General features: G+C 37.8%; 1 protein-coding gene across 1 annotated transcript in view; it reads right to left on the bottom strand.

The window, feature by feature from the left end:
* Positions 1-20,236, bottom strand: part of DNAH9 (dynein axonemal heavy chain 9) — a 312,771-nt gene that overhangs the window by 215,445 nt on the left and 77,090 nt on the right. The window contains 7 exon segments of the mRNA XM_006922399.3: positions 4,495-4,655; positions 5,004-5,243; positions 7,460-7,585; positions 9,045-9,197; positions 12,989-13,115; positions 13,457-13,587; positions 16,565-17,435. Of these exon segments, the coding sequence (XP_006922461.1) occupies positions 4,495-4,655; positions 5,004-5,243; positions 7,460-7,585; positions 9,045-9,197; positions 12,989-13,115; positions 13,457-13,587; positions 16,565-17,435 (1,809 nt within the window).

Genomic DNA, 20,236 nt, shown 5'->3' with positions numbered 1-20,236 from the left:
CTGGGGAAATAATGAGAAATACAGTAAAAATTTATATGTAAGCAAGTTTATGGCAGCTTTATTTTTAATAGTAAAAGCTTAGATATAACTTAAATATTCCATATGTTACATAAATTATGGGATATGTATAAATATGTATAATAATTTTATTATTAGAGTGTTTTAGATTAATATGTTGGGAATAAGCACATGATGTAATGCTAGGTAAAAAAGCAATCTGTGACATTTTATACAGCACATGATTGTAATTTTATTTTTCAAAATATACATGTAGAAGGAAACAGACTAAATATTAACAATGGTTATTTCTGAGTGATTTTCATATTATTTGTTTACAGATTACTTAATTTTCCAATAAAAATATAGATAAAAACTTTTTAAAAAAGTGTATGACTTTTGCTTGTGTCATTGTTCAGCAAATCACATTCAAAGACTCTTGCGTCAATTATATCTCACCTACTTGCAGTAGTTCATGAGAAATTAAGAGGTACTTAAAACTGATAAGCAATTGATTAAAACATAACTTAGCACAGGGCTGAAAGGGGCATTTGTGTGAAGGTGAGGGAAGGGAGTAAAGGGGGAGATCATCCAAAGGTTAAGAAACAACTTATGAGAATTGCTTTTGTTCAGCCTGAAAAAGCATTTCCATTTAGTTCTTCAGTTCAGCATTGTGCCAAAGTCCTGTGACAATGGCTGAGCCATTGTACCTACTTATATATTCAAGTCTCATCCAGGCAGTGGGAAATTCCAAAGAAATAGGCATAATTAGTTGGATGTGCTGTAATGAGAGTGTGCTTTTAATGAGTGTGCAAAGGTTGTACGGATCAATTGTCCATTCGATTAATTTCTCTGGCAGGAGAGAATTAAATGTACTTAAGCTACAAACCAGCAAAAGCTGAATGCTCTTTAAAATGTGATTTTCTATGTTAAGGACAGTTTTTTTTCTGGGCAAAACATTTCTTTAGATAATAATGGAAGTCAATGAGAAAATGGAATTTGCCATATAAATATTCACAACATACTAGTCAGAAAAGCATCTAATGTGCAAAACAAGGTCAAGGTCTATATAGTATTCACCATTATTTGTAGCCAACCTTCCTTTCAAACTCTTATTTGCATCATTTCATAGAAGAGGTGATAAATTCCTATTTTAGAAATAATTCCTTGTCAAAACTTTACCCTTTCTTTCTATAAGACATTCAACATTAGTGTACTAGAACTTCTAAATTCAAAAGAGGTAATTATCTTCTTCAACTCCTTGGCAGCTGTGAAGCCCCAGGAAAAAGAAGAGTCTTGTACTTATTATCACTTTGAATGATAACGTCTGATATGTCAGTGGAAAGGAAGGAAATATTCTGAATGGTATGGAGAAGTGGGACACATATTGAAAGTCTCAGAAATTGCTTCACTGCATTCACTCAAGGAGTATTTCTTGAATGCCTATTATGCGCCAGACATGGTGTTGGGTCCTGGGGGTAGAGCAGTGAGCAATGGATGCCAGTGTTATCACAGAATATATACTCTAGCAGAAAAAACGGACATTAATCAAATTGCTCAAATATATAGTAACTTCATTATTTACTTCTAAGTGATATAAATTCCAAAACTATTAGCTCATATTCCAAGGTAGGCAGAAAAAATCACTGCAAAAGAGATTTTTTTTTTCCTGTTTAGAGTAAGTGTTTTGCTGAGAATCTCTATAAAGACAAAGACACATGAGAGGGTCCATCTGAATGAAGCTTGAGGTGGGAAACCTTTTCCTTTAACCCACACTGAATAATTCCCTCCAAATGATTGAATCCAAGTAAAGGCCAATAAAACCCTTAAGATGCCAAGAGCCCGAGATCTGCTTGCTGCCTTCATTGTCCCAGCTATAGAATAATGTTTCTCCCTCTGAACGAACATTATCTGCCTTTTGTCCAAAGATGGGGGAGGGAAGAGGATCAGTCCTCAGCTAAGAGCAGAAGACAGATTAGAAGACAGAGCATCAAATAAGGAAATATTTCTCATATAACCTTATTCCCCTGTCTCCTTCTTCTTCAGAAGCAGAGGCACGGACGGAGTTCTGTGTAGATCCCTTCTCTGACTCAACCTCCCCTTCTTGATTCTGTCTATTCTTATTCTTCAATATTCAAACACCATTCATTCATTTGACAAATATTAATTCAACATCTAGGGCTGGTGACATAGCAAACAAGACAGATAAAGGTCCCTGATCACAAAGAGTTTAAGAAAATGCAGCCAATGAGCAAGCAAGGTATTTCAGAATATGGGAAATGTTAGGAGAAAGATAGGCAGAGATATACATCAGAGTTATTGCTGCGGGGGGCGGGGGTGGCGGGAGAATGTCTTTTAGAAAGAGTGGTCATGGAAGGTCTCTTCAGAACTGAGAGTAGAACCAAAGGGTAGAAAGCTGACAGTGGAACAGAGAACATGAAGAACATATCCAGGCAGAGGGAACTAAGTGTATAAAAGGCTTTAAGTTGGAATGAACTTAAAAGGATTAAGGAAGAGAAAGGAGGTCAGTGTGGCTGGAGTGCTGGGAGTGAGGTATCAGGGCGGTTTGTAGGAATTACTAGGTCCCATGAGGAATTCAGATTTTAGTCTAAGCGACTGGAGATAGTGACGCGACTCTCTCTAGGCTTCCACAAAAAAGTAAGGCGAAGTGGTTTGAGTGGGACTCTGGGTAGAAGATCTTTCTAGAAGAGGCAGAGAAATGAATTTAAGAAATGAAAAGCATGGGTGTATATGAACCATGAGGTCTTACTTCATGGATGATGTTTGGATTTTCCACTACTCTGGATTTTCCTCATCCCTATTCATTCCATGAGTACAGTGATTACAATTCAACTAAACATATCAGAATTTAACCATAATACATGTGATAACATTTAAATTAAGCAGAGAGAAAATTAAGTCAAAGGTGACACAGATTCTATTTGTGCATTTGGCACTTCAAAACTTATGACAACCTCTTTATTACCTACAAGTGTGAATTGTATTTAAGGTGAATCAGTCATTTAAATATACAACTCTTTTTGGGGAAGAAGAGATTTAGTGTTTGATGGAATTATAAGAGAAGGGCACCAGCTCTTAGTTGAATTTACAGAAATTTCGGAAGAGTTAAAATATAATTTCTCACATGGGCCATAACCTTCTCCCTCTGTCTTTTCTCTCTTTTGCCCATGTTCTACTGTCAAATAAATCTTCATAAAATACAGTTTCTGTTGTTTTACTCCTCTGATGAAAATTTTTCAATAGTTTATCACTCCTTACCAGATAAAGAATATATTCTTCATTCTTTATAGTCTGATTCTAAGCTATTTTTGCAGTCTTATGAACAACTACCTCCCCCAAGACTACTTCCTATTCCAGGAATTTTCCGGAGTTTTCCAATTTTCTTGACTGCCCACAAGAATGCTATTTCCAGAATGCACATTAGTAGTTCTTTAATTTGAGGGGATCATAGATCACTTTAATAATTGATAAATACTATAGAGCTCCTTAATAGAAAAAGTGACACGTGCACAGATTTTTGTACAATTTCATGGATACCTTGACAGCCATTCTATAACCTTCTGAAATCCTACTAGAATCCTGCACATCCTTCAAGGTTCACATCAGATACCAGCTCTTCCTTGAAGGTTACCAGTCCTCTTCTTCCCACAGTGAGTGGGGCCCTCTGTGCTCAGAGGGCTTACACTGTTAAGTTACTTGCTTGAAAATTTGTAGCATATGGCTTTGAGTCCTGTTTGATATTATGACAGAGGTGGGCATTGCATTTTTTCCTTGTGCTATTTAAATTTTTATCTACGTATGTCTTATTTCCCTTACTAAAATTGGAATTTTAGATATTCCCAATGATTAGTTCAGTGTCTGGCATGAATTCATTTATAAATGAATTAATATGAATGGCAGTGAATATAGTTCTCTAAAAAATTGTAAGCTCCTTAACAATAGGAAGTACCTTGCTTTTATCTTTCTATTCCCAGAGTGAGAGGTACTGAATAAATGTCCCAATTGATTGATAAGAAAATAGTAATAGAGATCATTTACTGAACCCTTATACACCAAACTCCTTAAAAGCATTGCTATCTCTTATTATACAAAACTCATGTGAGGTGTGAGTTACTACATCCATTTCACAGATGAGGAAACCAAGAATTACATGAAGTTTTTCGTGGTCAAATACCTGGTATATGTTAAAGCTGTTGTTAAAATGAAGATGTATATGACTGCCTAATGTTTCCTCAAAAAATCACATCTCATTGATTTGCTCTGTTTTTTTTTTTGTTGTTGTTGTTTGGTTTTTGTTTTTCTCTGAGAAGTACTCTTCCCTATATCCTTTTATTTTACATATATTAAGTTAGGCCCTTCCCCTGCAGCTCTGTGGAAAAATAGCAAGTGACAGTGGCCTCGATCCTAGATGGCCATTGGATAGCTTGAGCCATATAGCAATAAGATTCTCTGTTAATGGCAGATGCTAGCACTCACCTGTCCGTCAAAGGCGTGATCACCAGGCGAGGTGTATTTCCCAGGTACTCATAGGAATATAGAAACTGGGCATCACAGATATCGGCAAAGCAGTGTTTGGCCTCATCATCCCAACGGTGCCGCAGCTGAGACAGCCAGAGGAAGGCCTGGGCATTGTCTACCTAAAGAGAAAGTGGCAGAGTAGGTAGGTAAAACACAGTATTCACAGGTAGCAGGTGGCCCTTTGGCCACAGGACACACAGGACTCTAGATGACTTGGATATCGTCTACCAGCCAAGGGGCAGCACACTGTACCTACCATAGCACAGAAAGCATGAACTTCTCTGATTATACTGTTCTTTGGGGCATTTTTAAAGGCCAGAACAGCCACCATGCTCCTCTTCCAGCTCTCTGGCTAGTACAGAGTCCGGGGTCTCCATGTTTTGACCGTATGTGAGCTTCTTCCTAACCCCAATATTCATGGTGTAGCTGCTCACAAAGAGGGATACTCCTGAATATTTGGGACTCACCTTCTGAGCAATCATCTTGGCCACCACATCCCGGGCATGCACATCGATAGTGCATATGGTCATGATCTTCTGCCGGTCCCCTTTGGAGAGCTGGCCAATCAGCATGGTGATGAGGGTTTTGAGCTGGGCTACTTGCTTTTTGTAATAGTCCTTCATGGCATTCTCATAGCCTTCCTCTAGCCTGGCAAATGCAATGCCCACCTCCGTGGTCCACCAGATCTGAGTGCAAGTCAGGGCCACCTGTGGCAAAAGAGTTGCTTCGTTACTAGGACTATCTCCTAAGCCAGCCAACTCATCACACAGAAAGGGCTCAGACTGTAAGGAACATAAGCCCTTTCACTCCCTCTTCCATCATGGACTAAGTGAGCACCATACCTGGAAATCCTTGGCCATGTGAAGCGGTTACAACACAGTGGGGAAAGCACTTTCCGCTCTTGAAAAATGTATCATTTGGTTGAGAACAACCTAAGACTTACTCTGGTCAATGTTGTGGCTTTTAAAAACTGCTACACTGATTGTTCCTTTTTGCAGCATCTTTCCTGGACTTAGGAGGATAGCGATATGTTTATTGACCATCTCAACAACACTCAGTCTTTGCTGTGTTCTGGAAACTCTTATGGTCTGAATATTCTAGTTCAGTGAGTCATTGCTGATCATTTGTGGCAATTTTTGCTTGTCTATAATACTTTCGCTATGTTTTTTATTTCTTAAAACCTATACAACTTTGAAAGACCTACTCTTGAAGTTCAAGGTGGATTATACCGAAATCCAATGTAGTAATATGATTTGCATTTTTCAGAGATTCAAAATAAATCAAATAAGAGAAACAACAAAAAGTGCACAATTTTGATTATTCATGGTGGAGAATTTAGAAACACACTGATGATCTGTAGAGTCATTCGGTTTGGGGGATACTGCTCTAGATGGTATTTGTCACAATAGTAGGTGGTGGCAAATTTTCTTGTCTCAAATTCTGGTTCAGGTAAATAAGGGATCCTGCTGGGAATTATTTCTTTTGTAAAAGAGAGAATTTTATTTTCGTAAAAAGTACCATTCTTTAATTTATCTGTTTTTGACTTCGGATTTAGACATATTGGATTTTTGTTAAAGAAGTTCCTCCTGCATTGTTTGGATGGTGTGAATGTGATGTGCCAACTGTACTGTTAAAAAAATACCTTTTCCTGCTGCAGTACTAACATACCTCTTTTCTTCTCACTGTCTGTCTACACTTGCTGTCAACACCTTATTCTCATTTCTCAACCCCATGCAATGTAGCCTCTTCTCTATTACTCCACTGAAATGGTCTTACCAAGTTCACAGACATTCCTTAGTCTCTTTATTTTGCTTGATCTCTTAGAAGTACGTGGTATATCCACATCTCACTGCTATCAACAGTTTCTTTTTTTGTTTTCCATTATTACTATTTCCTGGTTTTCCTTCTATCTAAAAAGGTATTATTTCTCATTCTGGTTTACTGGCTCCTACTTGCCTACTCAGCCTCTGTATGATGCTCAAGAGTTTGTTCCATACCCTCATCTAAATCTACTTATCTTCCAAGAGCAATCTTATTTACTCCTATGAATGCAATTACCACCAAATATCTGCAACCCCCCAAAATACCAACACTAGTATTATGCTACCAACAATGGAGGAGTGGTATATTGCAGCCAGAGACATTTAAAAAATTCTCATTAGTTCTCCCCTCTCTCTTATTACCCTTCTGATAACCCTCTTAAAGATTTAGACGTGATTTAGAATCATGTCAGACTCCCTAAAGTGGTCTATAAGAACTGACTTCAATTTTCCTCTCCAGAATTTATCTGTTGCCTCTTGCTCCTTCTTCCCCTTACTCTTGCTTTAACCACATTCAGCTCCTCTCAGTTCTTCAAACACATTATGCTCACCCATGCTCTTCCTCGTGCTTGATTGCTCTTTCTCTTCATCTTTAACTTGTTAAGTCCTTTTTCAAATCTCAGCTTAATTATCATATCTTCAGGGGACTAGTCCCTAGACCCTACTACTGAGCTATATGATCCCAGAGTAGTACCCTGGGCCTCTTTTATTATCATATCAGATCCTATTCATAAGTGGCTGAATTTCACACCAGTCTGTATACTTTAGCAAGGCCGGTTTATTGTTTTGTTCCCAGCTGGTGTGTCCTGTACTCAGCAAAGAGCTTGGCATAGAGTAGGCTGAGTCGACAAGTTGAACTGTTTACATTTTCTTCCTACTGACGCCAAAGAGGGTAAAAATGGACAATCCCTTCTTTCTCCAAGATTATGGTTAAATTAGGTGACGGCTGACAATTCTCTTGCTCCCTCTTGCTGACCCCTGACAGATCAGTGAAGAAAATAGAGAGTTTAATGTCTGATAGTCCCTAAGGCTTGAAGGAGGTCACCGAGGGAGAGAGCCTAGAGGAGGATGGGGGCCCACAAAAGTCTTGGTTAGGGGAATACCTGAGCTGGATAGTCAAAAAGCCACTGTTCCCTTGGCTTTTCTTCATAGGCAGTTACACCTTCTGTCATCTCATGCCTCACAGTGGCCTTCATATGAGCAAGCACATGGTTCAACCATATCTCTACCTGAAAGAAGAACCCTACATTAGACACCGGGTTCCTAAGATGTGATCAGTAATACGTCTTCTTCCACTCAGCCTGAGGGTGTGAAGAAAATGGAGCCCAGGCATGATGTACAACTTCGAATGGCTGCCAGAGGCACAGGAGATATTTTGTTTGTGTAACTCAGGACAGTGATATGTGAGAACCAGGTTCACTTAACAATAGGTGATATGTTCCTTTGGAACATGCAGGACAGTAGCAGATTAAGATGTTTGGGGATAGGGGTGGGTACTGCCATCTAGAGTTCATACAAGGAAATCCTTATCTGAGTTGAGTTAGGTGTAAATAAGTCAGTGGATTTTCATGACCTTCTCCATACTGAGTATGGAGATGTAAGCCAGGATTATACTTTTTAACTAAATGCTTTCTGGATCTACAAAAAAGAACATTCTGAATCAAACCCTAGGGTCTCTATCATAAAACTGAGAATATCTGATTATTTCTGATACTAGAATTGCTTTCCAAGATACATGTGGATTAAGGTGGAACTCTATAAAACAGTGGTTTCAACCTTTTTGCCACCAGGTACTGGTGCTCCAATGAGAATCTAATGCCTGATGATCTGAGGTGGAGCAGAGGTGGTGATGCTAGCGCTGAAGAGTGGCTGCAAATACAGACAAAGCTTCGATCGCCCGCCATTCACCTCCTGCTGTGCAGCCTAGTTCCTAACAGGCCATGGACCAGTACCAGTCTGCGGGCCAGGGGTTGGAGACCCCTGTTATAAAAGATATTTTCTCCAAGTGTTACTTCAGACTGGATTAGAACCCCCAGGGATAATGTTTTGTTGGATCATCTAAGATAATAAAGTACTTATACCTTACTGGTAATGGTGAAGGATGGGAAGGAGTTTAAAGGAGAGAATCGTTGCATGTTTCTTGAATTGTACACTGGATATTTGGCGGTAGTAGTTCTAGGAACCTGGTGGTAGTTGGCTCTCCAAGGGGTAGTAGGACTGTGGGAGAAAGTAACTCTGAGGTGTATTTGTAAAGAGAAGTGACATCTCAGGAAAACGATTAACCTTAAAGGGTATTTTCTCACAGGGAAAATGTCAATATTCCTGATTACCCTGTGGGATGCTCCAGGGGTTATCATGTTAAAGTCTCTTCGTGCTGCTAATCATTTAAAAAATCCTTTTCTCATTGACTCAGGGAGTTGTTTATGTGCATTTTATTCCTCTCTGCACAGGTCTTTTGTTAATGAAGATACATAAATATTGACACATGACCTTCCCAGAAAGAGGAAAACAAGCACTATAAGCTGTGCCAATGTCATTTCAGGTCAAGGGAAGCTGGCAGTCTCAGGGCACAGACAACAGTTCTGGCCCAAGGTCAAAAACACCATCCTGAAGGTTGATGCTGACTATACTTAGATGTATATATTTGAGAGAGAAAGGCATAAAGAGGAGAAAGGACTTCTACATTACCTGCCCACTACAGTCACAGGGCTCACTGAAGGCCACATACTCTTCTTCCTTGCTGTACATGCCAAGACTTATCTTGGTTGGTTTCTCACTGGCATCCAGCTGGAACTGCATCTTGGCCATATTATCAAAAAGTTTGGAAAGGTGGCGTTGAACCTATGAGGGAAACATGCCAAAGGGTTGGAGAATGTTTTCAGGAAGTTACTTATTAGTATTATTTAAAGGTCTACCATGTGACAACTATTAGTGTGTTGGGTACGAAAATTTAGATGGAAGCTTGTGGGAATGATGGTGATTTGAGCATGGGAACCAACAGAATTAAGTAGAAGTGGCCAAAGGAATGTAATACTCGTGGGAATTATGCATTGGCTATAAACTAATGAAGCCACCAAAGTTTAATTAATTTCTGCTCAATCTACTATGGATGGGAACAGATTGGAGAAAAAAAATAATGGTTAATTCATAAACCCTCTTCCTAAGAAACTACTACTATGCAGCAGAAGAGAGGCCCAACGGTAATCTGTAGAAGAACACTAACACGCCTGAATCTGGAGGGTCAAGCAAAGTGGTGACAGTGGCCTGTGGAAGAAGTTACCCAGTTGTTGGATGTGCTTTGGTGCAGCAGACTAACATCTGAAGGATCCAAATCAAGGACAGGCATGCTCACCCAAAGCAGAAAGCCTAGTTGTGCCAGGCTTTTCCCCAGCATGTTGTCTTATGATACAGAAACCATTCACAGGGATGCCTTGGGCAGAATCTCTAGAAAGGATGCTGAACAGAGCCACACTGTGGTCCTGAGGTGAAGGAAATGGCAGGCTGAAGAAGAAACAATAAACAGAAAACTGCCCTCTGCTAAAGGTTTTTGAAATATAAGGTCCTTTGGGCTGCTAGTACTCTGAGTGTAGTCTTAAATTTACGAACACCTTTTTATCTTATGAGATCAGATGAAAAATTTTGAGTATTTAGGTAAATTGTGAAAGTTTTCAAGATCTCACTTACGGTGACTTGGGAGAAATATCTTGATGAGATGGACTTTTTATATTATTATTATTCAAGAACAAACAATAGATTAAATAAGGAATATGGGACCTATGAAATTATCCTGTAATTTAAAAGATGAAGAAACCAGGATTCAATATATATAAAAATGTATATAATATATATGTTTATTATATATTATATACAATATATATTTATACATATAAAACTTTAATGAAGGAAAGAGCATTATGAAAAAACATAACCTTAAATTGTTTTCAATTAATGAAAGAAACATGAACTCTATAAAATATGAGGTGAAGGTGAGTTGGTAGAGGTAGAAAAATAAGATAAGAAAATCAACAAATGACTGCACAGTTTGTAAAACTACTAGCAATGTTGAAGGACTGATTAACACAAGCAAATTAAATAGATTGGGTAAAATTGAGAAACTATTGCAGAATGCCAAGGAAGAGGACTAAGAGATAAAAATAAGTATGACTATATGAAGGTAATATTTACATATATATGTATATATATATATAAAATGAAGAAATTAGAATCTCGACTTACAGGAATATGATAAACCTGAAGGAAAATTTATCCAGATTGATGAAATAGAAATTTTAAAAGCTTACTGAAAGAAACCTTTTTCAAGATAATAGAACTCTTGGTTTTCAGATAAAACCTCTCATGTGTTGGAAAAATTAATAAAATAAGTGAACTTACACAAACCTTCTAAAATTAAAATTTAATTTATATTTTGATGATCCAGAGAGAAAAAAATTAAGCTACCTAAAAAGGTTAAAAAAATCAGGCAGGCAGGTCTCAGATGACTTCTCTGTAGCAAGACAGCAGAGCTATGCTTGCAGGAATTTTAAGAGAAATTGCTATGACCCATGAATTCCAAACCCAACCATTCAATCACTCTTGTATGGAAACTAAAGAGGCACAGATATAGAAGAAATTGAGGATTATTCTATCATGCTTCATCTCTGGGGACCGGGGTATCGGGAACCACTTAAAGATTTACTCAAACCATGTGAAATATAAATAAAAATGAATATTTAAGATTGAGTATATCATGTATAAAAGGTATAAAGGTCTGGCAATGATCTTTGACCTCTCCTATACATAGAATTAATGAACATATAGTTACAAAATGCTAATGTGATAAATATTTCAATTCCACTGTGCCTGGGCTACTTTGAAAATACTACAATCTACAGTGAAAAAAAAAAAGGAGGAATTAAACTATTAGGGCTAATCTTTCTTTAGTACTTGCTTCTTATCAACAATCAAAAAACATAATTTCACTAATTTAGGAAGTTAATAACAAAGATAGAAAACTCATGCATGCATACCATCTTTTGGCTCAGTTAGAGAAATTCTCATTCATTGCTGGTGATGATGCAAAAGGATACAACTGCTATAAAGGAAAATATGGCAAATCTAACAAGACCATATGTCGTTTACCCTTTGACTCAGAAATCTTACTTCTAGGAATTTACATGGAATATAAACCTCCAATAATACAAGACCCAAAGTTATGCTGTATTATTTGCAATTGCAAAATATTATAAACAGCCTATGGCCAAACTATAGTGTATTAGTCCATGGAATATGATGCAGATGTAAAAAAATATGAGAGAAATATCTTTGAATTGATATGGAGTGATTTCCAGGATATAAAACTAATTTAAAAAAGAAAAGTATGCTACCTTTTGTGTAAGAAAAGGGAAATAGGACTATGTACACGTACAAATATGAATGTATATCTGCTTATTTTTGCAAATATGAGTATAGGAAAGGTAAACCAAAAACTGATGGAATTGGTGACCTACAGGGGTGTGAAAGGGAGTTGGTGATGACATGGAAAAAATAGGGAAAGTTTTGCATAGTTTGACCTTTAGAATTCTACATATTCAAACAATCAAATAAACAAAGATAGGAAAACCCTTAAAACTAAAATCAAAGAGAACCCAATTATACTTCAGATGAATGACAAAATTACACTGAAGGAGAAAGACAACTCATCCAAGTAACTTCTGAAAATGATATTTTGACTGTATATCCTCAGTCTAAACTATACTAAAAGAACTACAAACAAATCTTGAATTCTTCTTAGGATAAAAAGAGAGGAAAGATAATAGAGCATATAGTAGAGACATCATCCCTTTCTCCTATCAATCATTTTGAGACTCAGACTCTGTGATCTATAGCAGTGGTTCTCAAAGTGTGGTCCCCAGATCAGCAGCATCACTTGGAAAATCCTTAGTAAGGCAAATTCATACTTACTGAATGAGACACTCTGGGGCAGGGCCTAGGAATCTGTATTTCAACCAGACTTCCAGGTGATTCTGACACACTAAGTTTGAGGACCACTGACTATAGCTCCAAATATCAACAGTGCTTCAATTAGTTACTTTAACATTAAAATCTTGTAACACAATAGGCTTCTTCTATTTTAGATGAGGAAAGTTTGTTTCAAAGAACTAATATGCCCAAATTATAGAGCTAATAAGTGGCTCGAACAAGGTCATATAACCTCTAAATTTGGGCTTCTCATGTACACACCCTTTCAACTAAACCACCCGATTATCCAGTTAACACAACTTCCATCTTAACTCCCCTCAGAAGTTTTAGCTATAACTTTTGATGATTATTTACTGGATCTTTTTTCAGAATCAGATCAAAGGCATTCCTTTGAAAGTCCCTCCCAACTTTGTCATCTTCAAAGCTTCTGCAATTCTACTTTACGGAGTCAGAGCCACTGATGGGTTGGAGGGCATCATGAGAAGTAGTAATGGGAATAAAGAAGCTCTGAGGTTAGGGATGATGCTGGTGGCAACATAGGACTGAAATATGCACACTGCTGGAGAGAGGAGGCATAATAGGAAATCCGAAACTCTCTTGCTGAGAGCTCTTCAGTCCTTCTGGATGTTTCCACAAGAATTCCCTCAGCTTACCTGTTGTGGAGCTGTGCCGTTGGAAAGAATATCTAACAGATCAGGAGAGGAGAGAAAGTAAAACCTGGGAAAGGCAAGCCTTTTGGTATCCAGGTACTCCATCAGGGCCTTCTCACACAGGTACAATCTGAGGGCACAGACACAGAACTTCCTAAGTTTGCCTAGACTCATAGGTATATAGATATTACCTAAATGCAAAAAATATAAAATACACTGAAAATATGCAGAAATCAGAGCAAGAAATGCTTAGGAGTATTTGTAAACATACATACATTTCCATCAGAATAAACACCTCTATTGATATCACATAGTACCCAAAATACAAGCAAATCAAGGCACACAGACAGACACATACATACTCACTCATTTCCTTAGGCAGTTAAAAATAAAGTAAGGATCTCAGAGACAGAAAGGGAAAAGGAGATATTGCCTCCTTCCTTACAAAGGGGCCAGAAAGCAGATTATCACCTTCTCTGAATATCTTCTAGTTTTTCATAAAGACCTGATTTGTTGGTGGCTTCTACTACATTTGGAGTTTTCTGGGCATCAAGAGCTAGCTCTTTAAAGTCATTGTCAATGCCTTCAAATCTTTCTGAATCCTGCAAATAAAAATGTGGAAAAAGTTAATTACCACTCCCTACAATTCCAAGAGGCTCTCCTTATATAGCAAGTTATAACAGAAACCTGTTCTCAGGTTGTCCTAGGAATCAAAGGAAATGCCTTTAGCTTAAAATGATAGTTCTCGAACAGTTTGGTTTTAAAACCCTTTCAAGAAAACTATTGGAGTATAAAGAGCCAAAGCTGTATGTAGGTAATATTAAATCTATCAATATATCTTCTATATTAGAAGTTACACAAATTTCAAGTTAAGAAATTTAAAATTTGTTAAATTATTTTAAAAGTAACAATATTAAACTCATTAGTTAACACAATAACATATGTTTATCTAAAATAATTATATTTCCAAAAACAAAATAACTCGGAGAAAAAAGTGACATTCACATATACTTTTTTTTTTTTTTGCAAATCTTTTTCATGCCTGGCTTAGAAGATGTCCAAATTCTCTTCTCTGTTTCTGCAGTCAGTCTGTTGTGATATTACATGTTATGAAGCCTCAGGAAAACCCACTGTATCCTCATTAAAGAATGAGCATTAAAAAGGCAACATGTTAGCATTTTTATTAAGATAGGTTTGACCTTGAGGATCCTGAAAGGGTCTTAGGGATCCCTCAGAGGACCACACTTTGAGAGCTGTTGACATAAAACACATAATTCCTAAGTCGGGTAGTGGATTCAATGTTCTTTCTGGGTCCATCCACAAGTTTATACTATAATCAAAGTAAGTTTTTCCTCAGCAAATGTGATGTCAGAGTTAATTATTATTTCCCCAAACACATACACCCTTACAGTGTTGAAATTACTGAGATAAGAATATATGCAAAGAGCACTTTAGCCTAATACCTGGCACCTGCTAAGAGTTGTGGTATTATTGTTACATAAAAAATATCATAATTATATGTGCTGTGTGAGCTATTTTAATTAACTTTCTGAAGTGGGTATCAGTATTAGTTCTAATTTACATATGAGGAAACCAAGGCCGAGAGAAGTTAAGTAACTTGCCTAAGGTCCCACAGCTGCAAGTGTAAGACTTGGGACTCAGGCCCGCCCCAGTCTGCTGCAGACCTCTCTAACACACACATCTCTTCTAAGAAGGTTTAAAAACAGTGGCCAAGACATGGAAACAACCGAAGTGTCCTATGATAGATGATTGGATAAAGAAGCTGTGGTACATATATATAATGGAATATGAATCAACCATAAGAAGAGATGAAATACAGCCATTTGTGACAACATGGATGGACCTCGAGATAATCATGCTAAACGAAATAAGCCAGACAGAAAAAGCTGAAAATCACATGATATAACTTATATGTGGGATATAAACCTAGAAGCAACAAATGAACAGGACAAACAAACAGAGACTCACAGATATGAACTATAGACTAGTGGTTACCAGAGGATAGGGGATAGGGGAGGATGAGGGAGTTAGATGGGGGAAAGGAGGTCAAATATGGCGGGGTAGGGGGAAGGTGAAGTGGATAAAGGGTATCAAATATATGATAGCTAAAGGAAATTGGACTTCGGGTGGTAAACACACAATAGAATATATAGATGTCAAATTATAATGTACACCTGAAAATTATATAATTGTATTAACCAATGTTACCCCAATAAACTTAATTTTAAAAAAATCAAGAGGGTAGGTGAAAGTAAATTATTATTCTTCAGGGAGATATTTTGCTCCAATTAAAGATGACGAAGTATCAAAGTTATAGAATTATCGAAAATATCTAGCATAATGTTTAAATAAAAAGAGTTGAATATAAAATTCTAATTATACCAAGAACTATTATGCAAAAATATGCATATACATGAATAAAAGTTGGGAAGCATTCATAATAAATGAAAATAGTTACTAGTCAGAATGTAAGATTATGACTAATTTTGTCATGTTTTTAAATTATCTCTATTATTGTATTGCTAATACAAAGAAAATAAATGTAGATTTACATATTTAAATATGAATGTGTTGAAAAGTTAATGATAGTAATTCTTTATTATGTTTAATTGAAAGTTCTCAAATGCTTCCTTTAAAGTATCTACAAAAGCTTCTACCTGTGTCCTCCTTCTAATTAAACCTGCTCTTTTTCAATCACTAGCATTGGAGATAAATAAAATCTATCTTGTTCAATTGGCTTAATTACAATAGTTATAACAAAACTGTTTTCTGTTATTTTCATTCCAAATGTACAACTTTTAATCCGTATTATTACATTAAATATGCTTTTGTGAGATGACCTGAAAAAATTTAATGTTTTAATGGACTGTGCTTTAACTTTTAAGCAAGGCCTAGACATGTGAAATTTTGGAATCGAACTGATTTGTAAGCAAAGAACTTGCTGTGCTGAAGAGATAAAGTCTGCAAAAATTTTTGTTTTTAAATGAATTAGTCCATTGAGAGGAGGGTAAGTTAATGGCACATTAATTAGGATAAGAAGCAATCAACCACAGGGAAGTAGTAATGAGAACACATATTTTAGAGAAATTTATGTTCACTATTTAGCTGAAGACTGGTATTTAGTATCTGGCACAGGCCAGGGTTTTACAGAATGGCTCACTGCTGAGAAGGAACCTAAACTTGCCTGGAAAGAATGCTCTCTTCTAGTCTACACCTGCACTGTAATTATCTGCAGAGCAGCACATGAGTAGCTCATCCCAAACTACAGTAGTAATATTTTTTATCTCATTTCTTGTATATAGTTTTTGTTAAAAAACAAAAAACAAACAAAAAGGTACTCCTTTCCCACCTATCTACAAACAAACTGGTATGCATTTCACTTTCTCTCTTTTCCTCTGCCTGACATGTAATGGCTTGTAAAGTAATGATTGTTTGGAGATGCCTTTGTGTGAAGCTACAGCAGGCTTGCAGAAAAGGAAAGGTCTAGAGGATACAGGAATAGAGTACTCTTCCCTTGACTCAGGTAAGGGAATAGAGCAGGATTTCCTTAACAGGTACCTGGGGCAGCTGAGCCCGGATATCTTCAGAGCCAATGAATATACTTTCCAGATGAGACCATGTCTGCTGCACATCAAACCAGACAGAGATGACAGCATCAGCTGTGGACAGCTTCTTCTGCCAGCCTGACACTTCCTCTAGGAAAAAAGCTATGTACTTGGACATCATCAGGTTCTGAAGTTGGACTTGGTTATCCTCCAGAACCTCAATGAGGTCCTCATCCAAATGCAGCAGGGGGATGTTTGTCCGTGGGTGGGGCTCATATTGGAATTCCATGCTGGCCCAGGTGGTCTGAAGCTCTTTTAAGGTCTTCTCCATCCCCATCTCCTTCACAGCTTTGTCCACAATGCCTCGGACCTCATCCTCAAAGTGGTGCAGCTGGAGCTGCAGGAGATGTGCTAAGGTGGTGCCCTCATCCATGGTGAAGCTTACACCTGTGGCCTGCATCAGCTGCCTCCAGTGCCGGTCCCGAATGGCTGAATTCTGCAGCTCAGCTACTGCCCTCAAGGAGGTCAGGGTGTTCAACACAGTGCTTTCCAGGCCTATGAATGCATCCCAGGCTCTGACTTCTTTGTCAAGGTTCCGGATGTGCCTGATAAACCGTTTGCACTCCAAGTCCATGGCCTCCACATTGATGTTCCTCCACGTGGTGGTTTCCCAGGCATAGATATTGAAGATCACCATGCTAATTGTGTCCCAGAGCTCCTTCAGCTGACAGACCTCCTTCCTGCACTGCTTCAGCTGCTTGTAGTCAGGAACGTTGACCTCAAACAAGGTTGCAGAATCAGAAATGGAGGCCATGGTGGATTCCATCTGTTGGATCTCAATGTGCTTTGCGTCCAGCATTTGATGAGGGTCAGTGCTATTAAACCTACAAAACACAATGTGTTCTCTTTGTAAGTATAGCACACAAGCACCCATTACCTATCACCAAAGTAATACCAGCTCAAATCTTTAAATGCTAAGTATTTTAGCAAAGAGCAGTGACTGTCACCAAAGCCTGGGAAAAAAAGACATTCAGGGTATGTTGGAATGGAGCGAGCATAAGCAGTTGGAGGAAAAACAATTCAAAAGGAACATCATGCTTGGATTCTTTCTTTACATCCAAAGAGTTAAAAATACTCCTCTCATCTTCCGCTTTCCCCCAATTCCTTCATCCAGGTATAGAGGGAAACATGTATTTATTCAAGCCCATTTTAGACTCTCTTTCCACTTGTTGGCTTCCATACCAGTTGACACGAAAGAGTACTGTCTTGTTACCATAGATGCTGTAGAGTCAAAGCTCCTGCCAGGAGATACTAGTGATAGTTAGTCTTTAAGTGAGAGAACTGGCATTTAGAAATTCAACCCTGACTCAACCTGGCATTGCTCTCTCTAGGGCAGTGGCTCTCAATCTGGCTCCATATTAGAATCTCCTGGATCCTTTAAATGATAATGCTAAGGCTGCTTCCTAGTCCAATTAAATCAGATTCTTTGGGGATGAGACCCAGGCTATGGCATTTTTCAAATTCTCTAGGTGGTTTCAATGTGTCAGGTTGGTGTTCTTATCTATGGTGAAGCTCACATTGATGGTCTGCATCACCTTCGGCAACAGTACCTCTGAGCTTGACAACCACTTGAAGACTGAGCACAAAGCCCTCATGAGGGCCCCATACAGTCACTGTTGCTTTCTTTCACTATGTGCCTCAAGGCAGGCCCTTCATCTTCTTAAGTTTCTCTGCCAAGCTATCCTTGATTCTTCACCCTCTTCTTGTCTGCTCTTTCTACATCCTGCATCAGCCTCTGGTTCTGTATTTGACTCCTATAAGCACTATACCTAGCTTTATAGTTTTAGTTCATGTTTCCTCATCCTCTTCTCTCTGGTGCTTATGGCATGCATCCATTGCTCCTGATGCTCACTAGTCTTAGCTTACTTTATGCTACTACCCCTCCAGACTTGCATTCCTGTTAATGCCTCTCTTCCAACATAAGAACTCTGCATGCAAAGGACTCTATGTGGGCAGATAACATCTCTTTGGTCAGGAGCACCCTGAATTCACATGTTCAGGGAGCCTCTCATCTTTCTCCCCTAACCTCCCTTTACCCTTTCTCTCCAACCTCATTACTCATCTCAGTCTTCCTTGTTTCTATGTGCTTAGAGGGCTAGAATTTGAGTATACCATGACTTAAGAGTGAACATTGTGGTCCTCTAAAATAAAAACAAGGCAACATCAAGGGGAAAGTTGAGAGGAAATGAGTGACTAGAGAATTGGCCATTTCCTCTAATCTAGTGTGTAAGTGTGTGTCGTGTCTGTGTGTCTGTGTGTCTGTGTATGTGCACATGTTGGCTGGTGGTTTGTGAAAAAGAGGGGGAAAGGAAGAGAATGACATACAAACTCTTTTTCTTGAAAAGTCTCTTCTCTTGGTTGTCTTTGGAAAGATGTAACATGACCAATGAAAAGTAATCCTAATTAAAGTCATTTACCTGAACTGCCCACCACTTAAGCCTAATTACCATGCAACACAATAACAGTTATGCATACATTAAATTAGTGTCATATTAACTTTGATGTTTGATTTACCATTAAATTAGTGTCATATTAACTTTGATGCTATGTTTGATTCCTACTTGTTCAGTCTAAGTAGTTTTTGGCCCATGAGCTATGATTGTGGATTTATATTGTATGAGAATGAGACTGAACATCATTGCACATCTTAACTCTTCTCCAGCTCCCAAGTGTTTCAAAAAAACCACAAGGTTGGAGTTCTCAGAGTTGTGAAGAGAGCCTTCTGTTCATGTAGGCAAGGAACTTTCTCTCCATAAGGGCAGTATAAAAAGGCCTAGAGGAAAGAAAGGTAATGTCCTATGGCAAGTGGTCCAGCAGGAAAGATTGCCATGCATGAATGGTCCTTCTGCTTGTTCTTCATTTCCAAAGACTAATTATTTTTTTTCTTGACTAGAGTGAACTTGAAAAATGAACTTACCTTCTTGGAATTAGTACAAGCTCTATCAGACAAATTCTAAGAGCCCACATTTTGTTTAATTTATTAATGGAGTATAATTCGGGAATAACTTATTAGGTAAGTTAAGAGTTATTAGAGTGTTTGGGGTATACACAGAAGATAAATGGTCTTTCCAATCATTCTTTCCTCAGTACATATGACTATCCTTAAATCAATATTGGTTCCTCAAATATTTATAAGAGGTGATCATTTGTCATACCTATTCCAAACTTCATCTACCCCGTGGCATAATTTTTGTTTATCATTTAAATTTATGGATAATCATTTCTTGTAGCTGAGAACACATAAAAGTTAATTTGACATAGGTAGTGAAAGGAACCTCTAGACATGAGGGCAGGTAACCTTCTTCCCATTTCAAAACTCCAGTGTAAATTGTCAGGATATTCATAGACATGATTAATGTGTCTAATAAACTTGAAGCAGTTCTTCATACCCTGAGGGAGCAATACAGTATAAGAACAAGAAAGTAATAGGAGGGAAAAGGGTGTAGTAAGTCTTTGAAAGGGAAATAATAATGCAAGAGTATTTTAATCTAAAAGAGAAATGCCTGAAAAGTCTGACCGAATAAAACTAGAATTAAGAGAAATGGAAATATGGTGCTCATGTGTGTGATCTTAGGAAAATGATTGATTCAGGCCTGATTTAGACATAAGCATAGAGGGAGGGAAA

Source organism: Pteropus alecto, unplaced genomic scaffold, assembly GCF_000325575.1.
Source record: "Pteropus alecto unplaced genomic scaffold, ASM32557v1 scaffold398, whole genome shotgun sequence".
Taxonomy (NCBI): domain Eukaryota; kingdom Metazoa; phylum Chordata; class Mammalia; order Chiroptera; family Pteropodidae; genus Pteropus; species Pteropus alecto.
This window is presented reverse-complemented; position numbering and strand designations above follow the sequence as displayed.